This window comes from Leptidea sinapis, chromosome 3 (genome assembly GCF_905404315.1).
Source record: "Leptidea sinapis chromosome 3, ilLepSina1.1, whole genome shotgun sequence".
Classification (NCBI taxonomy): Eukaryota; Metazoa; Arthropoda; class Insecta; order Lepidoptera; family Pieridae; genus Leptidea; species Leptidea sinapis.
Genome location: NC_066267.1, coordinates 14,323,413 through 14,349,292, shown reverse-complemented (window position 1 = coordinate 14,349,292; position 25,880 = coordinate 14,323,413). Strand labels below are relative to the sequence as shown.

The 25,880-nt window shown below is 35.3% G+C and overlaps 2 protein-coding genes across 7 annotated transcripts in view; one reads left to right on the top strand and one right to left on the bottom strand.

Moving 5' to 3' along the window:
* LOC126979528 (myrosinase 1-like) overlaps positions 1–25,880 on the top strand; it is a 116,029-nt gene that overhangs the window by 25,215 nt on the left and 64,934 nt on the right. The gene's annotated exons all lie outside the window — the stretch shown is intronic.
* The window catches only part of LOC126979532 (myrosinase 1-like), a 116,595-nt gene continuing 112,857 nt past the window's right edge, over positions 22,143–25,880 (bottom strand). For 5 of the 6 annotated variants that reach the window (XM_050828872.1, XM_050828873.1, XM_050828875.1 and 2 more), the window contains exons 5-6: positions 23,668–23,906; positions 22,143–22,348 (exon numbers count right to left, since the gene is read on the bottom strand). In XM_050828872.1, coding sequence (XP_050684829.1) covers positions 22,207–22,348; positions 23,668–23,906 — 381 coding nt within the window. In that variant the 3' untranslated portion in view covers positions 22,143–22,206. The remainder of the gene's footprint in view (positions 22,349–23,667; positions 23,907–25,880) is intronic. The other variant, XM_050828871.1, reaches the window with a different exon arrangement.

Sequence of the window (25,880 nt, the reverse complement as noted above, 5' to 3'; positions counted from 1 at the left end):
CAAAAATATTAAAAGGTTTTCTTTACTACCTACAAGTTAAACGTGATTATTTCATATTTTTTTATTTATAAAATAAAAAATCGAATAATGTCGGAGAGTGATGAAAACGTGCGTGATAAAAGTCTACATGAGGGTGGGTCGACATCGTCTTCCTCCACCAGTAGCGCTGAGCCACCGCCACGACCTCGCAAACGTAAGCTGCCAAGAAAGGAGGTAGCAAACAACAGAGTAAGGTACTAGACCACCTTGCTGAATAAGTAAGTCAAATTCAGTACTATTTGGCTTCAAGTGCGTAGCCTGCTCCGGGATGATACCCAGAACCCGGAATGTATCCTCATTCATTAGAAACGAATGTAGAAAACACGGCGCCAGTCCAACAGGATACGCCCCCGGTTGAGGTGCTCGCCGAGTCGGCCCCTAAATTTTATTTTACAAATTTAAAAGAACCTACAATTTTAAGTAAGTCTTCTGAACATTTAAAATTATTAAATTCACTTTAATATTTCGATTCTGAAAATTGGACTAACGTATGTCACGCCTAAATTCAAAGTCATAGTATATTGCCCGGCCTGGTTTTGTTGAACTCGAGGTGAACGATGAGATTAAACAGTTTGATAAAGGAAATAATTTAGTTACAAGTGATAAGTTTTTAGGCCCGATTACTCGTGTGATAGAAAGTAATACTTTAAAGACGGGGGTATTTCATTTATTGCAGTGGGTTCAAGACAATGATAATTTTGATAAAGATGATTTGCTCGGAAAAATTAAATGTTATTTTTTCGGGTGATTTTCAAAAAATATCTCTTGACTGTTTACAATTGCTTTGTAGGCATCGAGCTGATATTATTGAAAAAATATTTAGAACAAATTTAAAAAAGATATCTCTATCCTGTCAATTTTTATGCAATAAAGAACAATTTTCTCCTTAGGCCTCGGATAACGGCGGAAGCTCATAACAGCAGTTTTACCTACCACTAAAACTCATATTATGCTCGGAGCCTTATTCGAGGCCTTACAGGCAGGCAGAATTTACCTGCCTGGAGATAGTTAAGTTAGATATAAGTAGCTAATTGAAACCACAATAAAGTCCAATGGCCGATGGCACTCACCTGGTGAACAAGGCGGCCGAAAGTTGCCACATTTACGAAAAATAAAGAAACTGCAACGACTAAAGATGGCCGGTAACATAAGATGTCATCTCAATATTGCTTAATAGGCCTCGAATAATGACGGAAGGACATATTCAAAATTCAAATTCAAAAACACTTTATTCATGAAGGTCACGGAAATGACACTTATGAATGTCAAAAAAAAATTGTTTCTTATTGAATTTACCACTACTTCGTAAAGGGTTGAGCTAGTGAGAAGAAGTAGCAAGAAACTCATTGCCAATCCTTTAAGTCAAGATTAACATTTTAATTGATTTACAAATCATTTCAATTGCAATATATGCAAAGTGACGCAACAAAAATACGAGTAAGTCAAAAAAAAGAAAAAAAGTATATTAATAATTATAAACACGAGAGTTATTGAGTATAATAGATGCATCAATCCACACATACCGTAAATAAATAGAGGCATTATGTGAGTGCTATTTGACGGTTATATGTGAAATTTAACTTTAAAGGGAATAATAAAAATAACAAACACATCGAGCAGACCTCCCGGTAACAAGATCATCCAGCCACCACATAATAATCATTATTATTGATATTCAGTTGTGAAGGAATAGGATTTAAGACAGCACTATTTTTTTATTAAACATTTAAATTTATTTATAGACTTACAATAATAACGCTTAGAACGAGAGTCCCAACTATATTGATATCGAATCCGAGGTTCTCGAGGGTGCAGAGAACGAATTTGGGATCATTTTTGACGATTTTGGTTCCATGTGGAACAACAATTTCCGAAAGATGCCTATATGTTGTTTGGCATTAGGGTTATCATTATAACCACCACGAATACGTATAGCCCCAAAATAAATTTTTCACCGCAGCCATCTTGGACTTAAAAAATGATCCCAAATCGTGAACCTTGGATAGATCCACATTGTTCAAATCATAATTTTGCACAACGGCCATCTTGGATTTCAAAAATGATCCCAATTCGTTCTCTGCACCTTCGAGAACCTCGGATACGATATCCATATTGTTGCAAACATAATTTTGCACGGCGGCCATCTTGGACTTCATAAATATCCCAAATTCGTTCTCTGCACCCTAGAAAACCTCGAATATAGCTCGTAATGGCGCCTCTATCTTCTCGCTTTTTCGTTTCATCGAGTTCCAAAAAACAACGATTCTAAAAAACTTCTTTACTTACACTTAAAAAAATGTTGCAACAATAATAAAATACGTGATGTTTTTATTACATTCTTAATTTATATTTTATTTCTTCTTTCTTATAACATATAATCTAGCATTTCTTACAATTTACTGATTTAGGTAAATGTCTATTCACTTGCAACATTATTTGGCTGTCTGTGTGCGTGTTGGCGAATGTAAGTACATGATGCTGACACCTTAATTATAATGTTTCTTCTATATTCATGATGTTTTTAGATAATGCCTGAACTTTGGGACTTTATTATAAAAGTGTATACATTTACCCTTAAAGATAATAGGTATCTTATGAAAATTACAAGAAATGGTTACAAGCAATACCTTATTTCTAGTGTAATAATAATGAATATCACTAAAGGTGACAATTTTTGTGAACGTATATTAAATTTTCACAAATGAACTGAACTGTGTTTGTAATGAACTCAAAGTCATAATATTTATTTCTTTAAATTTTTTTTGAGTGACTGTCTACAACTAACCTACTACATAGCACGAACAGGTCTCTTTTACAAAACACTATTTCAATTTCAGCAGCATGACCCCACTGCGAAATGCTGTACGTCATGTTATGAAATTAACTGAAGTCGGTACACTAATCTAGAAGTAGCAACATTCGTTTAATCTCTAATCTTTCTAACGGCGCATTTAACTTTTAGTGAAAGATCCACTCAATCATCAAGTCAACCACCATGGAATTATAAGAGTTTTATTGGCCCTCTATGTGGGTGTACACCAGTTTTATTGAAGGACAATAATCACGCATGATTTATTTTCCAGTTTCCAGAGTGTTGAAGTAAGACCGTGTGTAACATCAAAACGCGAGTCGTTGAAGGTATGTTTAAGTTTTTTATCAGTATATTAATTTTATTATTAATAGTATTTCATCCAACAGTTGTATAATGAGGGTAAAAAACACGAGTGGGTTGCGTCATACATCGCAATGAATGCCGCCACGAGCGTTTTTGATCTAGTTATTCAACGTATCGCATACAATATTTTTTCTACGACTAGGTAATTTTAAATAAAACAGAAATTAAACAAACAAATACCACTAGTTTTCGCGTTGCCGTTTAAATAAGCGGGAATAGTAGAATGTATCATAAGAGAGCAAAATAATATTTATACGACGAGGACGCTTTATATTTAGGACGCTGAGTTTCTTGCGCCCATGATTCTCAGGTCTGAGGCAGTCTCTTTTGAATGGGTGGTAGATTTTGACGTTCAATAAGTGATTTTAAATCCTATTTTGAATAAAAATATTTGAATTTGAATTTGAATTGAATCTAGAGCAAAGTGAGAGTTCCTAGAGTAGCTCTCAGTCGCTACGCTCGGGATTCTTTAGTAGAATTCTGAACGCAGCGAGGGATCCAAAGTTAGTCGCGAGCCAAAAATATACAGGATGGACCAAAAGTCCGTTTACATTTGAATCGGTTGCCGCGTCTAGCAGCGGCGGCGGAGGGGAGTGGAAGGGTTACGCATTGCAAGAGCGGCCAATGGGAATTTAGTACCATGGCGTCGTTTAGCAGTAGTCAACGTGCATTTTGTGTACGCGAGTACTATCGAAACAACGATTCTGCGACCTTAGCTCAACGAAAGTTTTGCAATCATTACAAGATACGACACAAAAATCAAGCTCCATCAGGTGTATTAATTAAAAAATGGGTGCTCAAGTTTGAGAAGACGGGTTCAACAATGGATTTACGTCGATCTGGCCGGCCTAGAACGTCGAGGGACCCCGAAAACGTGGAGCGAGTAAAATCGTCTGTTCGTGACCAATCTGGACTATCAACTCGAAAGCGGTCTGCTGTCCTTAACGTGCCAAGATAATGATGTATTAAACCGCATTCTCAAGAAAGATTTAAGTCTACAATCCTATAAAATCCAAATGGTGCAGGAATTAAGGCCTCAGGACCATACCACTAGGTTGCAGTTTGCGAACGAAGTGCTAGAGCGATTCACCAGTTTTACAAACATTTTTTTCTCAACAAGGCACACTTCCACCTAAATGGGCATCTTAATAGACAAAATTGTCGTTATTGGAAAGACACTATGTCATGGTGATCAAAAACCCCTGCATTCCAGCCAACCAACCCAGTAACTCTTGACGAATTAAAGGATCGTATTCGCACAGAAATCCAAAACATCTCAACAGAAACATCTAAAGCTGTCATCGAAAATTTCCGCTCTAGCCAGAATAATGAAGGATTGCATATGGATGATGTGATTTATAAGAAATAAATTCCCCTTTTGTTTACTATCGAAAACAACAAACAATTTTGATCTACTGTAATTAGTTTTTTTTTAATCATCATTCCAATTATAAACGGACTTTTGGTTCACCCTGTATTTTGCGCTCGAGTGATACATTCTACCTTTCATCACCCACTATGAGGAAATAAAACACGCCTCATATTTTATTAAGTAACAAAACATAGAGTTATAACTAAATTTAAATAGTATCTAATAATAAAACAACTTAAAACTTACTACATTTTTATTAGGAAAATTTATTGTTACAGTTTTATGAGGAATATTTCGCATTTGTTCTCTATATAATGAAGTCTGCCCGAAGGTAGACATATTCGATCCATCAGTCCCTAGGTTCAGAAGACTTTTTTTTTTTTATGGAATAGGAGGACAAACGAGCGTACCTGGTGTTATGTGATCACCGCCGCCCACATTCTCTTGCAACACCAGAGGAATCACAACAGCGTTGCCGGCTTTTAAGGAAGGTGTACGCGCTTTTTTTGAATGTACCCATGTCGTATTGTCCCGGAAACACCGCACAAGGAAGCTCATTTCACAACTTTGTAGTACGAGGGAGAAAGCTAGAATTAGACTTCTTCTAGAAAAAGCGGATTATTGGCTTGAGGACTTTGGGGTTGAATTGTGTTCATCTATAGCTTAAGTTATTGTTTTTAGTTTTATATAAAATCTAGAACACATTTAAAAGCATGCTGTGTTCACTTCCAAAAGGAGGCACTCGCCCCTACCTGTTAACGTATCTTTCTGTTTTATACAATACTTAGAATGTATCCCGTTTAATGAACAAAAAAAAAAGTATAGAGACTTGTAGATCTTATATTTTGCTTGGTTGAAATAATGTTCGAATCTGGCTCATTTTGAGGAAAATATGACAGCGAATCTTGTTGTTTGGAAGTAGACGGGCACGGTGACAGTGGCATGGATGGATTAACTGAAGGTTGCAATTTAATGTTTTCCACGATGCGTTCACATGTTTTCGCCTTGTTCTCAATGGAATCTTCTATATATGTACCCCTTTGCTACAGCCCTCGACCTCCATCCTCCATGTCAGTTGAGAACAGTTAAGTGCGCTCCAGAATCTGCCAAAAGCATACCAGACGTACGACGAAAATAATGTCCTGTATACAGCTTGATATCTGGTAACTTCAAATAAGTAGCGGTTTCTTGTGGCATGTTAGAAATTTTATTTTTCCCATTACTTGTTTGAAGCACTTGCCACTTGGAGAATTACCATGTTGTATACTTATCCCTGATGAGTGGTTTCATTTTTCCTTCAAGAAATTGCAAAGGTAAACCCATACAGCCAACGCGGGAAGATTCAAAATTACCTAAAATATATATGTAATATGTATGTAATACGTATTACATCATATTTCTATGAACCTACCATGTACCTTATCTAGCTTTATAGTTATTATATATAATAGTAGCGATATGATCAGATATATCCTATATAGGAAATAATCCGTCGGAATCTTAGTTTTTAATCATCTATCACATAGTGATAGTATGTAATAAAAAAATACAGTTTACTACAATGATGCATGATTTAATAATAGAATTTTTTTATTGTGGTATAATGAAATATTTATCTCTCTCTCTATTCTGTATTCTAGATCATGTTGAAAATCAATGTTTTAAAAATGAAAATTTGTTTCATGTATTTGAAATTTTAAATTTTTCGTTTATTTCAAAGATTACATATATATGTTATTATGTGTTATATGCTATCTCTTTTATGTAATGAGTACACAGCTCTCAAAAACTAAATAAAAAACAGCTATTAGCGTTTGGTGTTTCGGTCACGGTCAACCCTGAATAATCTATTGCATCAAACGTTGCCTATAGTTGGAGCGTTATGTTACTTGTCAGTTATGACTCATCATGACTGACTCTTTGACTAATTAGTTTGAATTTTCTCGTGCATTGAAATACAAGATAGCCGCCGCGTAAATTTATCATTGCAACAAAATGGATATTGTTACGTAACGTTGGGAACGTTGGGTAGCAGAGACCAATTATAGCGTCATTTTAGAAAAAAAAAGAGGATACGATGATACTAATACTGATCTTGCATGGACAATCGTTCTATACAAGCCAGTTAGTTCACTATAAGTGTTAAATAAATGTTTTATATTTTCAAAGAGAATGAAAGACAAGTTTTTCATAATTTATATTTTACAGGACAGACCATATTTTAGTGGAAAATATAAAGTACATGAAAAATATTCAAGAAAAACTCTTAGCTACGACGTAGCTATGATAACATTAGACAAGGAAATTGAAATGGGAGACTGTGCACAACCTGTTGAGTTAATAGGACCCGATGAAGATATTCCTGCAGGCACAAATGTTACAGTAATGGGATTTGGAAAAATATCGGTAAATAGCTTTACATACTCCCATGGCGATCTGTCGTCGTTGGCACACCAGAAATATTTACTAATTCACATAACCCGCCCTTTTTTAATTAGTAGTAATATAATAAACAGCTCGGATCGACGTGTTGGTGCCAAAAGTCCAAATGTCCAAAACAAGTATTATTATATCGCCTGCAGGGTTGTTTAACTGTATAAGAAATATGAAAAGGGGAAAGTCACGTGAGCACGACGGTCTAAGTGTGGAACACGTATTATATGGAGGGTGTTTCTTACATGAACTAGTTTATTCTTTTGCATTTGATACTATACAGTATGACATTCCTATTATGGTCTCGGATGGAGGGGACTGGTATTCCCCGTGATATACTAGAACTAATGATTAAATGGGGTAGCAGTAGCAGCTTCTCCAAAGAGTATAAGCTGAGTCTGGCGTTAGACAGGGTGGTCTCACGTCGCCAACACTATTTAATCTTTATATGAATGGACTTATAGATGAACTCACCGGGTCCAAAGTCGGCTGTTATATGTGCAATCAACCTGTCAATAAGTTGAGTTACGCGGATGACATGGTCCTGCTGAGTCCCTCAAAAAAGGGCTTACGGAAACTTATAAATATTTGGTAACAGTATGCCTCAACTAATGGGGATGTATGCCTAAACAACAACTCAAATACGTGGGGCACATCATAAGAAATACTATGCCCTGTACTTTCCCCGGGGCGTAAAAAGAATATGGGAGGGTGTCAAGGGTGTCGTAAGAGGCGACTAAGGGCGTCTTAGAAGTGGGAAAGTCACGCTGCCGTCTTATGACGTCAGCACAATCGGGCCAGACTCGTGCGGGCTAATTACCACACTCGCACAGAATACCGGTGTGAAGTAGTGGCCTAGTGCCGCTATGTTTCGCATAGGTTAGTGTCGAGGACCAGAGGCCATTCCCCTCCCCCCACCCACACTGGAATATGACAGCGGAACTAAAAAGATTTTACCTCAGGAGAGTACCAGCTCTACCAGAGTCAGAGAGCATTCTCGCTCGAGCTGCCCGTCGTATTCTGGGGCTCCACAGCACGGTTCTGTTCCACGGCATCCCGCTCCACGCTCGACGTAGACCTTTGCAATATCAGGGGAATTCACTCCAATCTAAAAGACGTCCACCACCACCTTGAGACGGTACATCCGGCGAGACGCAGATATCTTGACCTAGCGATACCCCGGGTACAAAATTGAGCACAATTTTTTGCCTCATGCCGGGGTATGTGTGTACGTTAGGGAGGATATCTGCTGTCGCCGTTTCGGCAATTTTGAGGGTAGGGACCTATCTACTCTCTGGCTCCGTGTAGATTTTGAGGACCGCATCCGTATCTATGCGTGTGTCTACAGGTCCCATAGTGGTAACGCAGAAACGGATCACCTCATGGGCTGCGTTCAAGCGGCAATTGACGACGTTCTTGCACAGATCCCCTCCGCTGAAATCGTAGTCTTAGGTGATTTCAACGACACAATGCCGAATGGCTTGGATCATGTACCACAGACTACGCAGGGCATTCCACTATATTAAAGAAGGCGAATAGCGGACCTCTTATATCTATTGAATATTGCCAACGGATCTATAGACTGTCCACACTTACTAGAACGCATATGCTTACGAGTCCCTCGGGCACGTGTTAGAAGACCAGAACTGTTACATGTCCCAATGGCATCAACATACTATCGACAAAATTCATTCCTCTTAAGGGCATGGAGGTATTATAATGACATGATTAGAGACTGTAGCATAGATATAGATTTATTTAATGCAACAGTAATGAAATTAAAACACCAGCTCAGCAAATTATTTTTCAAATAATATCGACTATATATATTTATAATTTAGTATAATATAGTGTAGGCTGAAGAGTATATGAATAAGCAAAACATAATTTATTATTCAAACAAAACAAATCTTATAACTTTATTTACAATACTATGACTACATCAAATTAAAACTATCAATTCGTAGAAGCGTACCAAGAATACTGGCAGCAATACCGCGTTGGATAGCAAGGCTGATCCGTTGACCGAAATAGCTACCAGCGCTTGGGTTTCCAGTAGCTTTATTGAGGCGCGAGGATAGTATTTTGAACATTCTCCGAGCCTCTGGGTATTCAACAAATGTCAGTCTTTATTGAACACATGCGTGTATGCACGTCCGTTTATGTATTAAATTTTTGTGTATAATAGATTGGTATTTGTATAGCTAACGAATCCCACTTACCATGTCGCTAGATTAGATTTATTTTATGTTCGATTTGCATATATATTAATCTAGTCATCATTTATTTTGTAATTAGTTAGTAAATATCAATAAAAAATTGGAAATAGCCTTCTATGTAAATATTTCCCAATCTGTTACTGTATTTAGCTGTAAGTTTTCCAATTACAATAAAATAATAGTTATTTATGCAACTGTTGTGTAATAAGGGGTATTAAAACACGACTTTATCTCACGAGGCGAAACCGAGGGTAATGATAGTATCACATGAGTGTTTTAATACCTAATTATCAACAGTTGCGTATGCGTAGTCTTGTATAAGACTTTATATACACCCAGAATATGAATCCTCTAAAAGATTCTGAAACAGTTAGTCCTAGTAGTAACCTAATATTATCCATTACTAATTATATACAAATAAACTAAGTATTAATGAAAAAGTTATTTATTTTAGTAGTAATTTACAGTTTGTATAGTGCAATAATTAAAATTTACTTGAATATTATTTTTATTTTGCAGCGTTTAAAATAAATAACTCATTTTTTGTAAACAAAACAATAAAAATATCGAAAAAAATGGCGGGGATTCGAATAACCTACTTTTTTTTACGGCGTGCGACGTTCTGGTAGTGTGGAACGCGCGTAAACGAAAATGTTCTTTTTTTGAAATTCATACAGATACAATGTGCAATAAGATTGTGGCTGTCTGTTCAAACTCTTTGAGCATGAAGGGATTGAAAAAAAAATTGTAGTGGTGTTATGAAATTCAGTACAACATTACAACCCTCGTTTGGATGATGTAGTGGTTATAAGAACATTGGGTGTTTTAATGTTGGCACTAAGCTAACTGTTTCAGAATTTTTAATAAAGGATTTAAAGTATCGGTGTGGATAAAATAAAAAACATGTGACTGCCTTCATCAGCCATGCCATTTAGTAACCTGTCAATTCAAAAGCTTCTGTTAACAGAAAATATTTTTAAAAATAAAACCTTAATATTTCAACTTATTTCATTTAATTTTTCAGCAAGATGGACCTCTCAGTGATGACTTGAAGGCAGTTGACTTAAAAATGTATTCTGATCAATACTGTCATAAATTCTATGGTCGTTTACCAACAGCCACGCTAATATGTGCAGGACACAACAAAGACAACCAGAATACTTGCGGGGTAAATAAATAATTATATTATAATATAATAAGTTTCCTACTCGTGTTTATTATGACAACAATTTATTTAATTATCTTTATTGTTATTTATTGCTGCCAAACTATTCTTCCACTTTATTATTGTACCTTAAAAATTCTCGAGTTTATTTTTCAAACAAATGATTGTATTATTATTTTACACGCATATCATCAAAGGCATCAAAGTTCATCGAATCGAAATGCAGTGAGTGAAAGGTATACTCTTGACATTCTGTATTGTAAAGGCAAAGCGTGAACCGGATCCGAAAATAGAGGGTAATGGCAGAGGAGGTTTTAGTCTGTAGTATATCTCCATACAAGATCTCACAATCTTTGCATACTTTGCTGACGCTAGAACATCTTAATATTCTGTCTCTTTTTCTTCACATCTTTCTTCATTTATTTCAGAATTTCGGCAAATTTTTTTTTATGTAACAGCAAACCTTTTGACTGTTTACTTGCAATAAGCAGAGTCATGGTCACCTAGGTGATTTGCAGTATCAAATGCATTACAATACTTATAAGTACTTAAGTATACGATTTATGATAACGAATATTATATACTTATTTTTTTTCTACAGGGCGATTCTGGTGGACCTATTGTATTCTACAAGACTAAAAAACAATGTTGTTTGGTGACTGCTGGTAGGTACTGCGCGAAGGCCAACTACCCGAAGCTATTTACCAAATTAAGCAATAAAGAAGTACACGAATGGATAATAAAACATTCAAGTAATTAATGTGATGCCTCCTTATTATTGTTTGGTGTGAAAATAAAGTAAAAATGAAAATGAAAATGATTTTTTTTTTATTTGCGTAAACTTACAAAAAGCATCTGTGAATAGTCATAAAATGTTCACAAGTGCGCAAAAGCGTCAAAAAGTTAATTACGTAAGTAATTAAAATCCGTCACTGGATGTTTCAGGGTCGCAGAGAATCGCAATATGCATGGTACCGTACTCCAAACCTCTTTATCCTCAATATATTCCTTAATACTATAGTAACTTTTTTCCATTAAACATGTCTTAAATGATTTGTTAGGCAATTCTGTTATGGTCGCTATAGAGCTTATTAATGACTTATTTGACCAAAAATTACTTATTTGCCTTAGTGGTTCTAAAAATGGGTATAGCAATTTTATGTTTTTGTCTGGTATCAAAGTTATGCTGTTTACACTTTTTAACATATTTATGCATATTTTTCCCAGTATACATAATATTTTGATAGACATATTTTGATGGCAGTGTAAGTATATTTATTTCTTTAAACAAATTTCGTAATGAGTCTCGACTTCCAAGACCGTATATAGCGCGAACAGCTCTCTTCTGTAAAATGAAACTGCTACCAATATCGGCCGCCGTACCCCAGAGCAAAACACCGTAAGACATAACACTGTGGAAGTACGCAAAATAAACTAGTCTAGCCGTTGCTATATCCGATAGTTGCCTCATTTTCCAAACGGCGTAGGAAGCCGAACTTAATTTAGAAGACAATTTCTCAATATGGGTCCCCCATTGTTATTAAGAATCTAGGAACGACGAACTCCTAGAAAAATTGTATCAGAAACTAAGTCTAGAGTTACATTATTTAGTTTAACTATTTGTTCAGTAAATGTAACATTTGGTAAAGAGAATTTAAAACATTTCATTTTACCTTCATTCAACAAAAGATTATTTGCAAAAAACCAGTTAGAAACAACGTTGAGGGCATTATTAGTTTCAATGATCTCTCTGTCTTTTCTATTTACTCTTAATATCAACGATGTCTCATCGGCGAACAAAACTATATCTGACATTTTATCTACTAGATATGGAAGATCATTGATTTAAGCTAGGAATAGGAAAGGACCCAGTATAGAACCCTGAGGCACTCCCATTTTTATTGAGGAACCTGCAGAAGTAACACTGTGGATGGCCACTATTTACTCCCGACCAAACAAATAGGAAATTATCATATCCAAAGATGTTACAGAGACTCCATAGAATTTCAGTTTTAAAATTAACGTAAGATGATCGACGTAGTCGGATGTCTTCGAGAGATAACAGAACACTCCCAGAGCATCGTGCGATGCCTCCCAGGCCATTAGCATAGATTTGATAAGAGTAGACCCCGCATCTTGAGTGCACTGGCCTTTTTTAAATCCAAATTGGTTTTTATGTAATATTCCATTCATATTAAAGTGTGCCAACAGTTGCTCGAACCTGATTTTTCAAATATTTTACTTAACGCTAGCAGTATGCATATGGGCTTATAATTAGTAGGATTATTCGAGCAGTCAGGCTTGACTATGGGCACTACCTTGCTTATCTTCATTTAATCGGGAAGGACACCATCACTTAGACAGCAATTAAAAATGCAAAAGCAAAAGCTTTGCATGCTCAGGCCAGAAAGTTTGAAAAGGAAAAACAGTGGCAATTTGTATGGTCGCGGAATGGAAATATCTTCATGAGGAAAAATATATCAAGTGATGTTGTATATATATGGATGTTTGTTTCCGAGTCATGGATGTTTAAATGTATTTATGTATGATTATATGTATGTTTATATGAATTTATGTATGTTTAAGTAAGTATATTGTATTAAATTTATCGTTGTCTTGTAACCCATAACACAGGCTATATATGCTTAAATTCGGGCAAGATAATTTGTGTAAAAAGTGTGTCAATATTATTAAAATATTAAATATAAAAAACTCAGACATTTATCGTAAATTAGTATACTTTAGTCATATTCGGTGATATTATATATATTTTTTTATTGCTTGTTTACTGGTATTTAACTTTTAAAATGTCGTCGTTACGAATTTATTACCAAAATGTACGAGGTATAAAGACAAAATATGATGATGTTCATTTTTCAATCTTAAACTCAGATTATGATGTAATAGCTTTTACAGAGACCTGGTTAAATTCTAATATATACGATAGTGAAATTATTGACGAAAGGTATCATCTATTCCGCCGGGATCGAGAAACGACTGAGTCCAACTATAAACATGACGGAGGTGGTGTTATGATTGCTGTGCGGAAAAATATAAATGTTATAGAATGTTTGAGTGGGAAGGTACTTCTGAATGTCGTTGGATTAATATAGTATATAAATCTGGATCTGTAACTCAAACCCTCTCAGTATGTACCATGTATTTGCCGTCTGCAAGCAGATTTGATGTACTAGAGAGATTCACTGATCAAGCATCTGCTGCAATGCTAGAAAAAGAGCATACTTTAATTCTTGGCGACTTTAATATACCTGCGCTAAACTGGCTACCATCCCAGGGCAATTTATTGCCTGAGAACTATAACTCTCCTATAGGTACATGTCTCATAGATTTCATGTCCGAGAACAACTTGTTGTCCAAACGGTGTCCGTAACTCCTTTAATAAAACCTTAGACCTAGTTCTTAGCAATGTCGGTAATACGCAAGTTATCAATTGTTCGGTTTGTTTAAGTAAGTTGGACAAATTCCATCCCCCATTAGAAATCTCCGTCGACTTGGGTGTCGAGGAGTTGGTCACCTCAAAAAGGTGCAAGAGGCCAGATTTCTTTTCAGCCGATTACGATCAGGTCAATAGTGACCTTGAAAAGATTACTTGGACCGAAGTACTCTCCAACAGCTTAGGCGTTAATGGCATGGTGTCATGTTTCTATTCTGTAATTAAGGATATTATTAAAACACGTATACCATTAAAACCTATCAAAAGTAATCAATATCCACATTGGTACACTAGAAAGCTAATCAAACGAGTCAAGGAGAAAGAAATATACAGAATTCGATTTAAAAAATTTGGTAATCCGCTGGATGAAATCGAGTTCAAGTTGCTGAGATTTAGGTGTGAAATACTTATAAATTCTTGCTATAAAAGTTATACCGACAGAGTAGAAGCTAGTATAAAGTCAAACACTAAATATTTCTGGACCTACCTGAAGCAACGACGTAATAATAAGTGTGAATTTCCTGCATCTATGGTTTACAATAATCAAACGTTTACGGATGGTGTTAGTATATGCGATCAATTTGTGAATCATTTCTCCAGTATATATAACATGTCTATTTCAGATGTTTCATCCTCTTCTGACCAGATATCAGACAGCATGCATAATTTTATGGAAAATTGGTCTTATCGTACCTGTTTTTAAAGATGGTAATAGAAGGGATGTCACAAAATATCGACCAATTTCTAAGCTGCCTATACTGGCTAAAATATTCAAGTCACTTCTTTGCCCTCATATTAACTGGCATATGAAGTCTATTTAAACCATGAGGCAGCATGGCTTCTATAAAAAAAGATCCACTTCGTCGAATCTAGTCACTTATGTTGAAAATTTATCATCTCAAGTTGATAGAAATATACAAGTAGATGGGCTGTATACGGATTTCTCTAAAGCGTTCGACCTAGTCGACCATAACATTCTTATTGACAAGCTAAAGTATTACGGTTTCGTCGGAAATATTGTTAACTGGTTTGCCTCTTACCTAAGAGACAGACATTTGACAGTAGTTTTGGGTGGTTTCGAATCTTCTATTTCTTACACGGCGCGCTCTGGAGTGCCCCAGGAATCCATTCTTGGTCCGGTGCTTTTTAACATATTTATCAATGACATTGTAAACTGCTTTGTCAACTCAGAAATTTTGCTTTTCGCCGATGACTTGAAAGCGTTTAGTGCGATCAACTCTGTAAAGGACTCCTACTTGTTGCAGGATGATCTAAATTGTTTAAGTCGCTGGTGTATTGCTAATAAAATGGTAATGAATCATAATAAATGCTATCGTATTTCGTTTCATAGAAAAGTTCATCCGATTCAATTCGTATATAGTATAAATGGCCATGATGTTCAAAATGTAAATTACATTAGAGACTTAGTTATCGTTATGGATCATAAACTAAGCTTTATTGCTCATATCGATAACATAATATGTAAGAAAGCATCAAAGATCACTGGGTTCATTAAGCGTAGCTCCAAAGGCTTCCGGAATTCGAACACTAAATTATGGTTTTTAACGCTCTTACCAGGAGTATTCTTGAGTATACTTCAGTTGCCTGGAATCCTCACTATAATATACATTCTATGAGAATTGAACGAAACCAAAAGCGCTTTCTGCACTATGTAAGTTTTGGCGATAAGTTATGTAATATAAATTCTAGCTACTATTCCAGACTCCGACACTATAACTTATTGACTCTGTCAGACCGTAGAAAACTATTAGACCTATGTTTTTTACATAGACTTCTCAATGAAGGCTTAGATGCGTCTGACTTACTTTATCAAATATCTGTAAGAATTCCACGACCGTATAGTCGTGTTATAAACTATATGCCTTTCAAAGCTGGCGTCTCAAAAACAAACCTAGGGCTCTCAGCAGCTATCAATAGGATGTTAACTTTATATAATAGCATAAATAAAGTTCTCGACATTGATATAGTAGGTGATAGTTTTCCTAAATTTAAAAAAAAAGATAACGGACCACTTTCATTCACAATATAGTGACGAAATGGTTTAGTATCTTTTGAGTATTTCGTATTATTTCATTTTATTCGTATTTGGGTTTCTGAAAATTTTATTATTAGGTTTCTTTGTTTTGTTTCTTTTTAAGTTAGCTCTAATTGTATATTATCTGTTCATTGTACTATATTTTGAAAATTTTATTATTAGGTTTTTTTGATTTTATTTTTATCTTAGCTCTAATTTGTGTTATTTGTTCATTGTACTAGATTTAGAAAATTTTATTATTAGGGTTTTTTGATTTTATTTTTATGTTAGCTGAAAATGTGTGTTATTTGTTCATTGTACTAGAACCAGCTAGTTGACTGTTACAGCTTGTTGGATCTTATAATATCTTGGCCCTCTTCTTTTTCGTTTCTTCTGCTTCTAACTAGTATCTCTTTTGCAAGCTGTGGCAATCTCTAAGTGGGTCTACAATTTAACAATTAATATGTAAGTACCTCATTTTGTTTAGTTTAATAATGATTAATTGTAACCCGTTGATTGTCCTTAATAAATAATATAAAAAAAAGACCGCCAAAATCGGAGCAATAGTTTGTATAATAGACTTAACAGCCTTAACAGACAGTCCCCATAAGTCTTCCGTACTTTTCATTTTTATACTTCTAAAAGCTTTTATTATATCATTCTTAGTTACAAATTTAAAACTAAATGTGGTCAAATTAGGTTTAATACTGTTCTTTAAAAGAAATTCAGCTAAGTCACTAATTTTACACAATGCTATCTCATAGAAAGATCTACAATTATCAAATGAATCTACCTTCGCCTGCAATATGTCATATTTATCCAGTGTAGACTTGAGTTGTTGGTCGAGTTGAACCAAGTCCCGTTTTTAGGTCGTGTTACTGTCCACAACCCTTTTTGCTTCAACCTCATACTCCCCGCGTTCATATTCAAGCTGTTCACATCTAGTTTTATATATCTGAATATCCTTAAGGGCCGATCACAATTTATGATCGACATCCTGTGCAGCAGCAGCAGCCATTCTACGGGCCTTTCTTTATAGTTCAAGCGGGGTGGGCAATTATGAGCAAATGAGAGTATACTATACGAATCTTTGATAATGTCTATAAATACACCTGACTATAAATAGTTTTTACTAATTATAATATAATACACAAAATACTTCCCTCGCTTTTCTGAGTACATCAAATTTGCAGTTCAGTTTGGGTCGGTTCCTACAAGTTGAAGTACTCCAATTTTTAACTTCTTGAGATTCTTGATTTCTCGTCATTCCACACTTATTACTTAAATATAATTTAAAAATTGCAACACAAAATTAAATTATAAATAATTATTTTTAACTGTAATTTTCGTACTACAGAACTTGGAATAAAAATATCCATGCCCTGCAGTATTACATCGGCTACTGCAATGGCGCAGGCACTGGGATCATCCGAAGGGAAACAAACCTTGCCCCAAGGGTAGGATGCAAAAAAGGAACGCATCCTATCCCAATCTGTTGACTTGTAGTGCCAAACTCGGCGGGTCGCTGGTGGTCTGCGACGTGGGCGTTGGATAGGCACTACACTCCTGACCAGGCAATGGCCGGGCGTTTCGAGCGGGGCCTCGACAGAAACTTGGTAACGATCAGGGTGTGTAGTCAGCAAAAGATCCAATAAGGTGTGGCTGTCCACATCCGGGAGCCGCGTTGGCGACTCAACCAATTGGGACAGACCATACGCCAATGCAAAATTATGCAGAGAGTTGATGGTAGGCCCACCATCAATTTTTAATAAGCGATGCGAATCCGATGCAGTTCAGCTTAGGTATCTAAACTGAATCACTAAAATTCGTACCATGAAGTGCTTTTTACTGTATGGCGTTTGGATCGCTTATGAAGAATGAACAAAATTAAATTGCGTTTCGAAACCTAAGATGATATGATTTTAGCGGTTTTTTTGCGTAGAAAATACTAAAAATACATTTTAAAATTGCGCAATTGCGTCAAATTATAAACCACTAAGCCCTTTTTTTTACTTATTAAATAGTAGTAAAATAAATAAATATAGTTCTTTGAATTACAAATCAAATGTTTGCTTATGTGTTTTCGTAAAAATATCGAGTTATGAACGCGTATTTTGTATATTATTGAATCAAAGAAGTACCGAATTCAACACCTCCATTGATGTTTGATTTGACAGGACTATTAGGAGTTTGATAATAACATAGCAGATACAGTTATATAGTATATTTGGTAAAAATAGCACATTAATAATAGAAAAACACAGCTTTCAGCCTCAGCTGACACAACAGATTTAAAGATAGTTTTTGGTTTTCTTTTGACACAGAAAAACCAGCAGTCACTCTAAAAATCCAAACATAAGTCATGATTCATACCAGCCAGTCAATGAACAATTGTACTTCTTTGCTCTAACAAGGACCACACAGTACATTTTTTTAATTCGTTCTTGCGAACAGGCTATAGCCCGGGCACTTACTGCCTCGTCTTTAGTATTTTCATTTTTGGTATTTATTTTCAGTATTTTGTTACAAAAAAGTCCAATAAAGTATTCTCATCTCATCTTTAAATCAATAAAATTTTTCTTTTCTATGTTTTCACTATTTTTAAAAGTTATTAACAACACGATTCACTTTCCTCTAAGGAAGTAGCAACTTTTTTCGAATCGGTCACTTTGACAAATAAGCTATCCAGTTTAGGTTGAAATAACACCTCATGGTACGAATAAATGAACGAACTAAATCAGTTTACGATTCAGTTGATATCATTTTTTACATTCAATTGATATCATTGCGATTTATTCAGTTGATTTGATGACAATCTAAATTAGATAGCTCTAATCACGTCGTGGTACGAAATAGCGAAGCAGTTCATTTTAGGTTGTCAATTGAATCGCAATAAGAGTTCATGGTAGGCGCGCAGATGGCCCTGCGTAGTCTGTGGTACGTGACCCAAGCCATTTGGCATTGTGCCCGTTGAAAACACCCAGCGGAGGGGATCTGTGCAAGCACGTCGTCAATTGCCGCTTGAACGCAGCCCATGAGATGATCGGTTTCTGCGTTACCACTATGGGACCTGTAGACACACGCATAGATGCGGACGCGGTCCTCTAATCCCCTTATTCATAATGGTCCGCTAACTTAAAACAGCCCCTAAGGAGTGTTTTTCTCATTCTGACTTAGGACAATAGAAGAAGACAGAGTGAGAATTAGCAATGCTTTAAGTTAGCAGACTATTATGAATAAGGGGGTAAATCTACGCGGAGCCAGAGAGTAGACAGATCCCTACCCTCAAAATAGCCGAGACGACGACAGCAGATATCCTTCCTGACGCAGAAACATACCCCGGCATGAGGCAAAAAATTATGCTCAATTTTGTACCCGAAGGACGTTAAATATGACGTATCGCTAGGTCGAGATATCTGCGTCTCCGTAAGGAAACACGAAGTGTCAAGGTGGTGGTGGACAGCGTTAAATTGGAGTGAATTCCCCTGATGTTGCAAAAGTCCACATTAAGCGTGGAACGGGGTGCCGTGGTGTGACTGCCCGGGCTGTTTGTCCTTTGACATGCGCGGTTCTGTGCCCTCCCCAGAATACGACGGGCAGCCCGAGCGAGAATGATTGGGGAGGGATTCTCCGACTCTGGTGGAGTCGGTACGCTCCTGGGGTAAGATCTCTTTAAGTACCGCTGTCATATTTTGGTGGAATGGGGGGGAGATGGCCACTAGTCCTTGATACTAATCTATGCGAAACATAGTGGCACTAGGCTGCTATAACACGCCGTTATTCTGTGCGAGTTTGGTAAGTAGCCTAGCCATGGTTGTTTACTGTACCGTATCTGTATCATAATTTATTATTCATGTATCATAATTTAACCATCCCAAGGACTTAAATAGATTAGAGGTATTTGATCATATTTGTTTGATCTTTTTAGTTTTTTTTTATTGTTATCAAAATATTTTATTGCAAGTCACATTGTACAATAGGGTGGTATAATAAATGGGTAAATGCCCTGCAGGGCACAGCAATGTTATACATTAAATAAATAAGTCTTATATATTTTAAGCATTCTTATGATATTAAAAATACAATACTATATTATAACAAATTCTCAGACTTAGTGTAATTAAAAAATTCGGGTAAATCGTAAAAGCATTTTGAAACTAAGAAATTTTTAAGATGTCTTGTAAATAGAGAAGGCTTCTCTTTATTTTTGATATCTTATTGATTGTGTGAAGAGAGTACATCTCGGTGTGTTGTCATCATTTCATTATTATTGCAAGGTTTTACTTAACACTTGTTTGTGGGTTGGTTGGTATTTAACTATTTGTTTATGGTCAAATATTGCAAGTGAAGATTTTAACAGGATTAACGCTGCAGCCTGGATTATCTATTCAATGAGGAACTCTTCAACGCTTAGTAACATGGTCACGAAATTAAGTGTTTTTACTACAACCTGTTGCTCCAGTGACGATTACGAGGGAACTCCATAATGGTTAGTAGCAAGTACGCGACAATGTATGAAAATTTATTTCGTTAACTAATTTAATTCATTAATTAAAAATAATGATTTAGTGCTAATTCGGAAACATTTCACAAAAGATCACTTCGCCACGTGTTTCGCCTCTCCACGAGACATATTCAGGATCTGTTGACCCTCCAAAAGCTGCAACGAGACTTCTATAATTTTCTTAAATTCGTATACCAAAACATGATCTTCACCATGAAACTCAGCTGCAGATCGTACTGTCTCCTTACGAGGGAACCCCTCAACGAATAGTAAGATGAACATGAATATTATGTAATATATTATATAATATTTACTATTTGTTTATGCTTAAGTTAAAAAAGCGTTTTCATTGAAAAGTTATCATCAATACATGGTTGTAAATATCTAATAATGTGAAATAAATATTTAAGAATATATATTATCTTTCAAATACATAAACTAAACGGAGAGATATAATTTATATTAATAGATGTTTATAATGTTAATGCGGACACTTTGGGACTTTTAGATGAAATCCTGTATCTACGGTTATTATTTATTACTAGCTGACCCGACAGACGTTGTTCTGTACATAATAAATAAAATAAAAATACTGGTCTTTTATGGATTTGTCCATTATATTTCATAGCATCAAGAATTATTTCGTAATATATGCTCCCTGTTGTTATAATGAAATTGTTTCACAGCAGAACTGTCAAACCGTGCGTCAATAAATTCTATCATAGAAAATATGTCCATACAAAACAAATATTGGAATTTCAAATAATTATGGGTCTCAAATCGAAATAAAAGCTATCCTATCTCTCAAGTTGGACTAAACTGCACTCCATGAAGTAATCCCCATTTAAATCCGTTCATTAGTTTAGGAGTCCATCGCTGACAAACAACGTGTCACGTAATTTATATATATACTATATCCAATAAAAAAATAGGTTGGGTTATTGTTAATTTTTTATTTTCATTTTGAGTGAAGCTTAAGTACTAATAATTTGTATAAATATGTGTAGACCTACAAAATTTTTCAGTGCAGCAAGGAACGCCTGCGCATTGCAATTTGATTACATACAGTTAGAAATACTGCCATAAATCGCACCGTGAAGTCGTTAAGAGTTCCATCATATTCGACTACGACAATAACTTGACCATAACGACGTTACGGTAGGTGACTCAAATATCCGGCTACCATAAAAAGATTCGGCCGAGTATCGTTAATTTGCTCCTTAATCATTAAATAATTGAAGAGTTCCGTTACTTTGTCATGGATCCCATAATAAGAACCAAACCAAACTCTCGCCAAACTACCTTCGAAGTATATCCTTTCCAATAAAAAAAGAATCATCGAAATTGGTTGGCGCGATATTGAGTTATTCGTCCATTTGTCGCACATACAGTCATGTCAGTCATACTTATAGCAAATAATAAAAGACTTTTATGGTTTTCTCATAGATGCCATTGTCAGATCTGGAAATCTCCAAATTACAATAGAACCACACGGGAAGCACCAGCTTTCAAATAAAAAAAGAATTATCAAAATGGGTTCACCCAGTCAAAAGTTCTGAGGTAACAAAAACAAAAAAAAATATGTACACTTTCTTAAGGCCGCCAACGCACCTGTGATCCCTCCAGTGCTGCAGAATTTTTATGGGCGGATTGATCAATTGTCATCAAATGATCCGTACGCTTAAGTCCTACTTATCCTCCTAAAAAACAAACATAGGCGAAGAGGCAACAAAGAAAATGCAACAATTATTTAAATATTATAATTATTAAAATTTGTCAACAAATACAATTGATTTTATGCAAAATTTTTTTATAAGTCATTCGGTTCTGGATTATAATTGGGATCAATTATTCTGCTTCTTATAATTTCCTTATATACTAAGGCTGATTTCCGAGGAAATACCGGCCTGTTGGGGTCATCCGTATCCAGTTGGTACAAACCCATTCTCATTCTGAAACAAATATTTAAAATATATATTAACAAAAATGCTATACACCCACCCCTCTGTAAAACTGGAGTTACACATTTAAAGGTAAGTTTGACACATTTAAATAAAATAATCCCAACAAAAAATAAAACGCATACAAAATTCTCGAATAAATTGTTGCGAGAATTATAATCATTCGCGAATCAATTTGTGTGTTTTACAGCTACGATTTGAGCATCGCAATAATTAATATTAGCAAGGAAAGCTCAGGGGTTTTTCAATAATACCGCGAAATGACTTTCTTGCCACGGCGGCTGCAAAGTCTCATTTAATTCCTTTTGTGATGAAAATGTTCATGGACGGCGACTGTTTATCTCCTCTATTTCACAAAAAAATAACCTAGTTTGTCCAATATTTGGAATTGATAGAACGATTGTTATTCCAGAGATAGTCTCCCAATAAACAACAATTGTTAGATAGTTCTCGGTAGTGTTCTATTTTGAGAACATATTAAAGTCTTTAATACCATACGTTCAATTGAAAGTATGCTAATGAAATCGCGAGAAATATGAGAGAAGCTGTTCCGTTTATTTGACGTCTGCTTGTATGTCAGTGACTTGAATTCATATAAATTAAAATATACAAAAAGAGTAACATCATCACATTTAGATTTCCACCTAAACTAAATTAAATAATCTTTTGAATGCGACGTACCGTACAGTCGCTAACTAAAACATATCGCAGCGTGAGTACTATTATAATCTATGCAAAAGTCAATGGTAGCTAACTATATTATCAACCCACGTTATAAATGAATTAAAAGAATCCCTGTATATTAAAATTTACTGCCAATTTACACTTTTAAAGAAGACTTGATGGAATAGTATATAAATCAAACAAAATACCTTAGTATAAAGAATATCAGAAGTTTCTCTTCGTCACACCAAGATAGAGCTTTTTAGATGTCTGTGATGATTTTAAATAGTAGGTTCTAGTTCGTAGCTGTGTTATATTCATAAGGTATTGATAAATCTGTGCAAACTATGATTTATTCGTACTTAAATAACCGATCTATCAATGCGCAGAGGCGACGAAAGCATGAAAAAAATAATTGTGGTTAAAAAATACCGAAGGCAAAAAACAAGCGGTCGTTCTCCAATAAAATTCACCGACGAAATTAAAGACTCTTCATCCAAATTCTCCACGGTTGACGCGCTGGGCAGAATCTGGTGAGGGCAGATGATTCGCTCTAGATCTGACCTCGACCTGAGACATGAGGGACCGACCCCAGGAAGAGAATTTTCGAATACTTAGAGTTGGTTCTTTAATAGAAGTTTACTTACAAATATCCATAATCCCACTCAAATGTATCCATTAGACTCCAGGCAGTATACATCCTCACATCAACACCTTCCTCCAAAGCGTCCAAGACGGCATTCAGATAGCCTCTGAAATAAGCTACTTTATCTTCATCGTAGAAGCCCAATTTATCCACAGAACCATTTTCGGTAATGTATATAGTAGGATCATTGTACTCCTTCTTAATGTGCAGGAGGAGGTTGTATAGCCCTGGTGCGAATCCCTGTTGAGAAATATAAATAAAATGAAAGTACAATAGTCGGGGATCAACAGAATGTGCCCAGATTGATCTTTTGGTGTTGCATGAAGATAATATGAATAATCATGCGTCTTTAACTGACTTAAAGAGATGTTTGGACTTGTCGATTAATATTTCTTGCACTGAAATTAATAGCTACGGCTCTTCAGTACAAGTGCAGCTAATTAGAATAGCATAGAATAAAAATTTATTGATAACAAAAACTACCACCACACAATTATTAAAATGATACAAACCAGAATAAATAATAATTTCTTAGAACTAACAATTAAAACAAATTAAATAATACAATTTATAGCTTAAAACGAAAAAGGTACTGTGCGGCAGTAAATGTCACCAAATGGAGCTAACTCAGTAAAAAGCTGCAATGGCGTGGTGCCAATGTAGCACTGGTTTTCAGTAGCCCCTACATTATGAGTCTGGGAGTAGCAGCGACTAGTAATTTTTAAATTATAATTATGAATATAATTCTATTTATATAAATAAATAACGGCAGTATAGATATAATTTTTGTATTAAACTCTTAAAAAAAATAATTGTGGTTAAAAAATACCGAAGGCAAAAAACACGCGGTCGTTCTCCAACAAAATGCACCGACGAAATTAAAAACTCGTCATCCAAATTCTCCACGGTTGACGCGCTGGGCAGAATCTGGTGAGGGCAGATGATTCGCTCTAGATCTGACCTCGACCCTAAGACATGAGGGACCGACCCCATAAATAATAAAATATTTAACGTTAAAATAAGATCATTTACGGTCTTAACAACGGAAAAATCATAAAAATAAGAGGTTATTAATAATAAATAAGTGTTAATATAATTACGTGCCCTTATATTTTATACAGAGACAAATTTAAAGGAAAGACAACAGTTTTATTATTTTATTTCTGAGGGGACAATTAACTTCAATGACGTAATTATAAACTCAAAATCCGATAGTGTTTTGGAATTCTAAGAATTCTCAGTCCATGATTTTAAGTAAGCTTCAAAGGAACATTATTTGGAACACAGAAAGTAAATAACGTCCCTTGATGATGACGAATGATGTATTAACGTAAAACAGTGTCATTTATATCCAAGTGCCTTAAGTCCCATACTGTGTAGTATATGGTTCTAAAATTACATGTATGCCGTATGACATAATGCTATGAAAGTAAGTAAAATAGACCGTTCGTTAAGGAGTGAATCTTTTAATGCGTAGGTATGGAACAGAACTACTTCTCCTTAACTATATGGGGCCCCCATTAAAGTTTGGAATTTAACGTTATTCCATGAAAAGCAGTGGTATCAACTATCATTCTTCAGAAGTACATTAATTTACACCTGTTTAACATTAGGCAAAGTGAATTTAAAAATACTTTGATTTATTAGCTTCAAACCACTACAGGAAGAGCATTGTTACAATAGCACACCTTAATCTGCGCGGCGGCCATCTTGAATATTTAATAAATATTTTGAAGCAAATAGTGTAGATGAGGTCCTCTCTTGCAAATGGATTATGATTTGAAGGGATAATTTTTGAATTGAATTAGGTTCTATAAAAAAACCCATTATATCGAAAACAATATCCAATTCAACTATCAGATTGCTTATAAACAATGTCTTTGCCGACACTGTTGCACATAGTTGTCAACATAATTTTAAGTATTGTGACATTCTAAATAAATGTAACACTACCAAACCAGATCATTAGATATTGGGCAATTTAATTAATACGTATACTTCTAACATTGCGTTTCATCCAAAACTTTCATCTTCCTGAAACTATTATTAAAGTAAGTACAAATCTAGAACATGTTCGCCATAAATGGGCGACAAAAGTGGTAGGAGTAGGACCTGTACAGTAGGTGCAGTGGGGGCGGAGATGCTCCCGTAGTGATCGCCTATAGAGCTGACAGGGTTAGTACTTGTGAGTTATGAAATGTAGTAATTTAATTT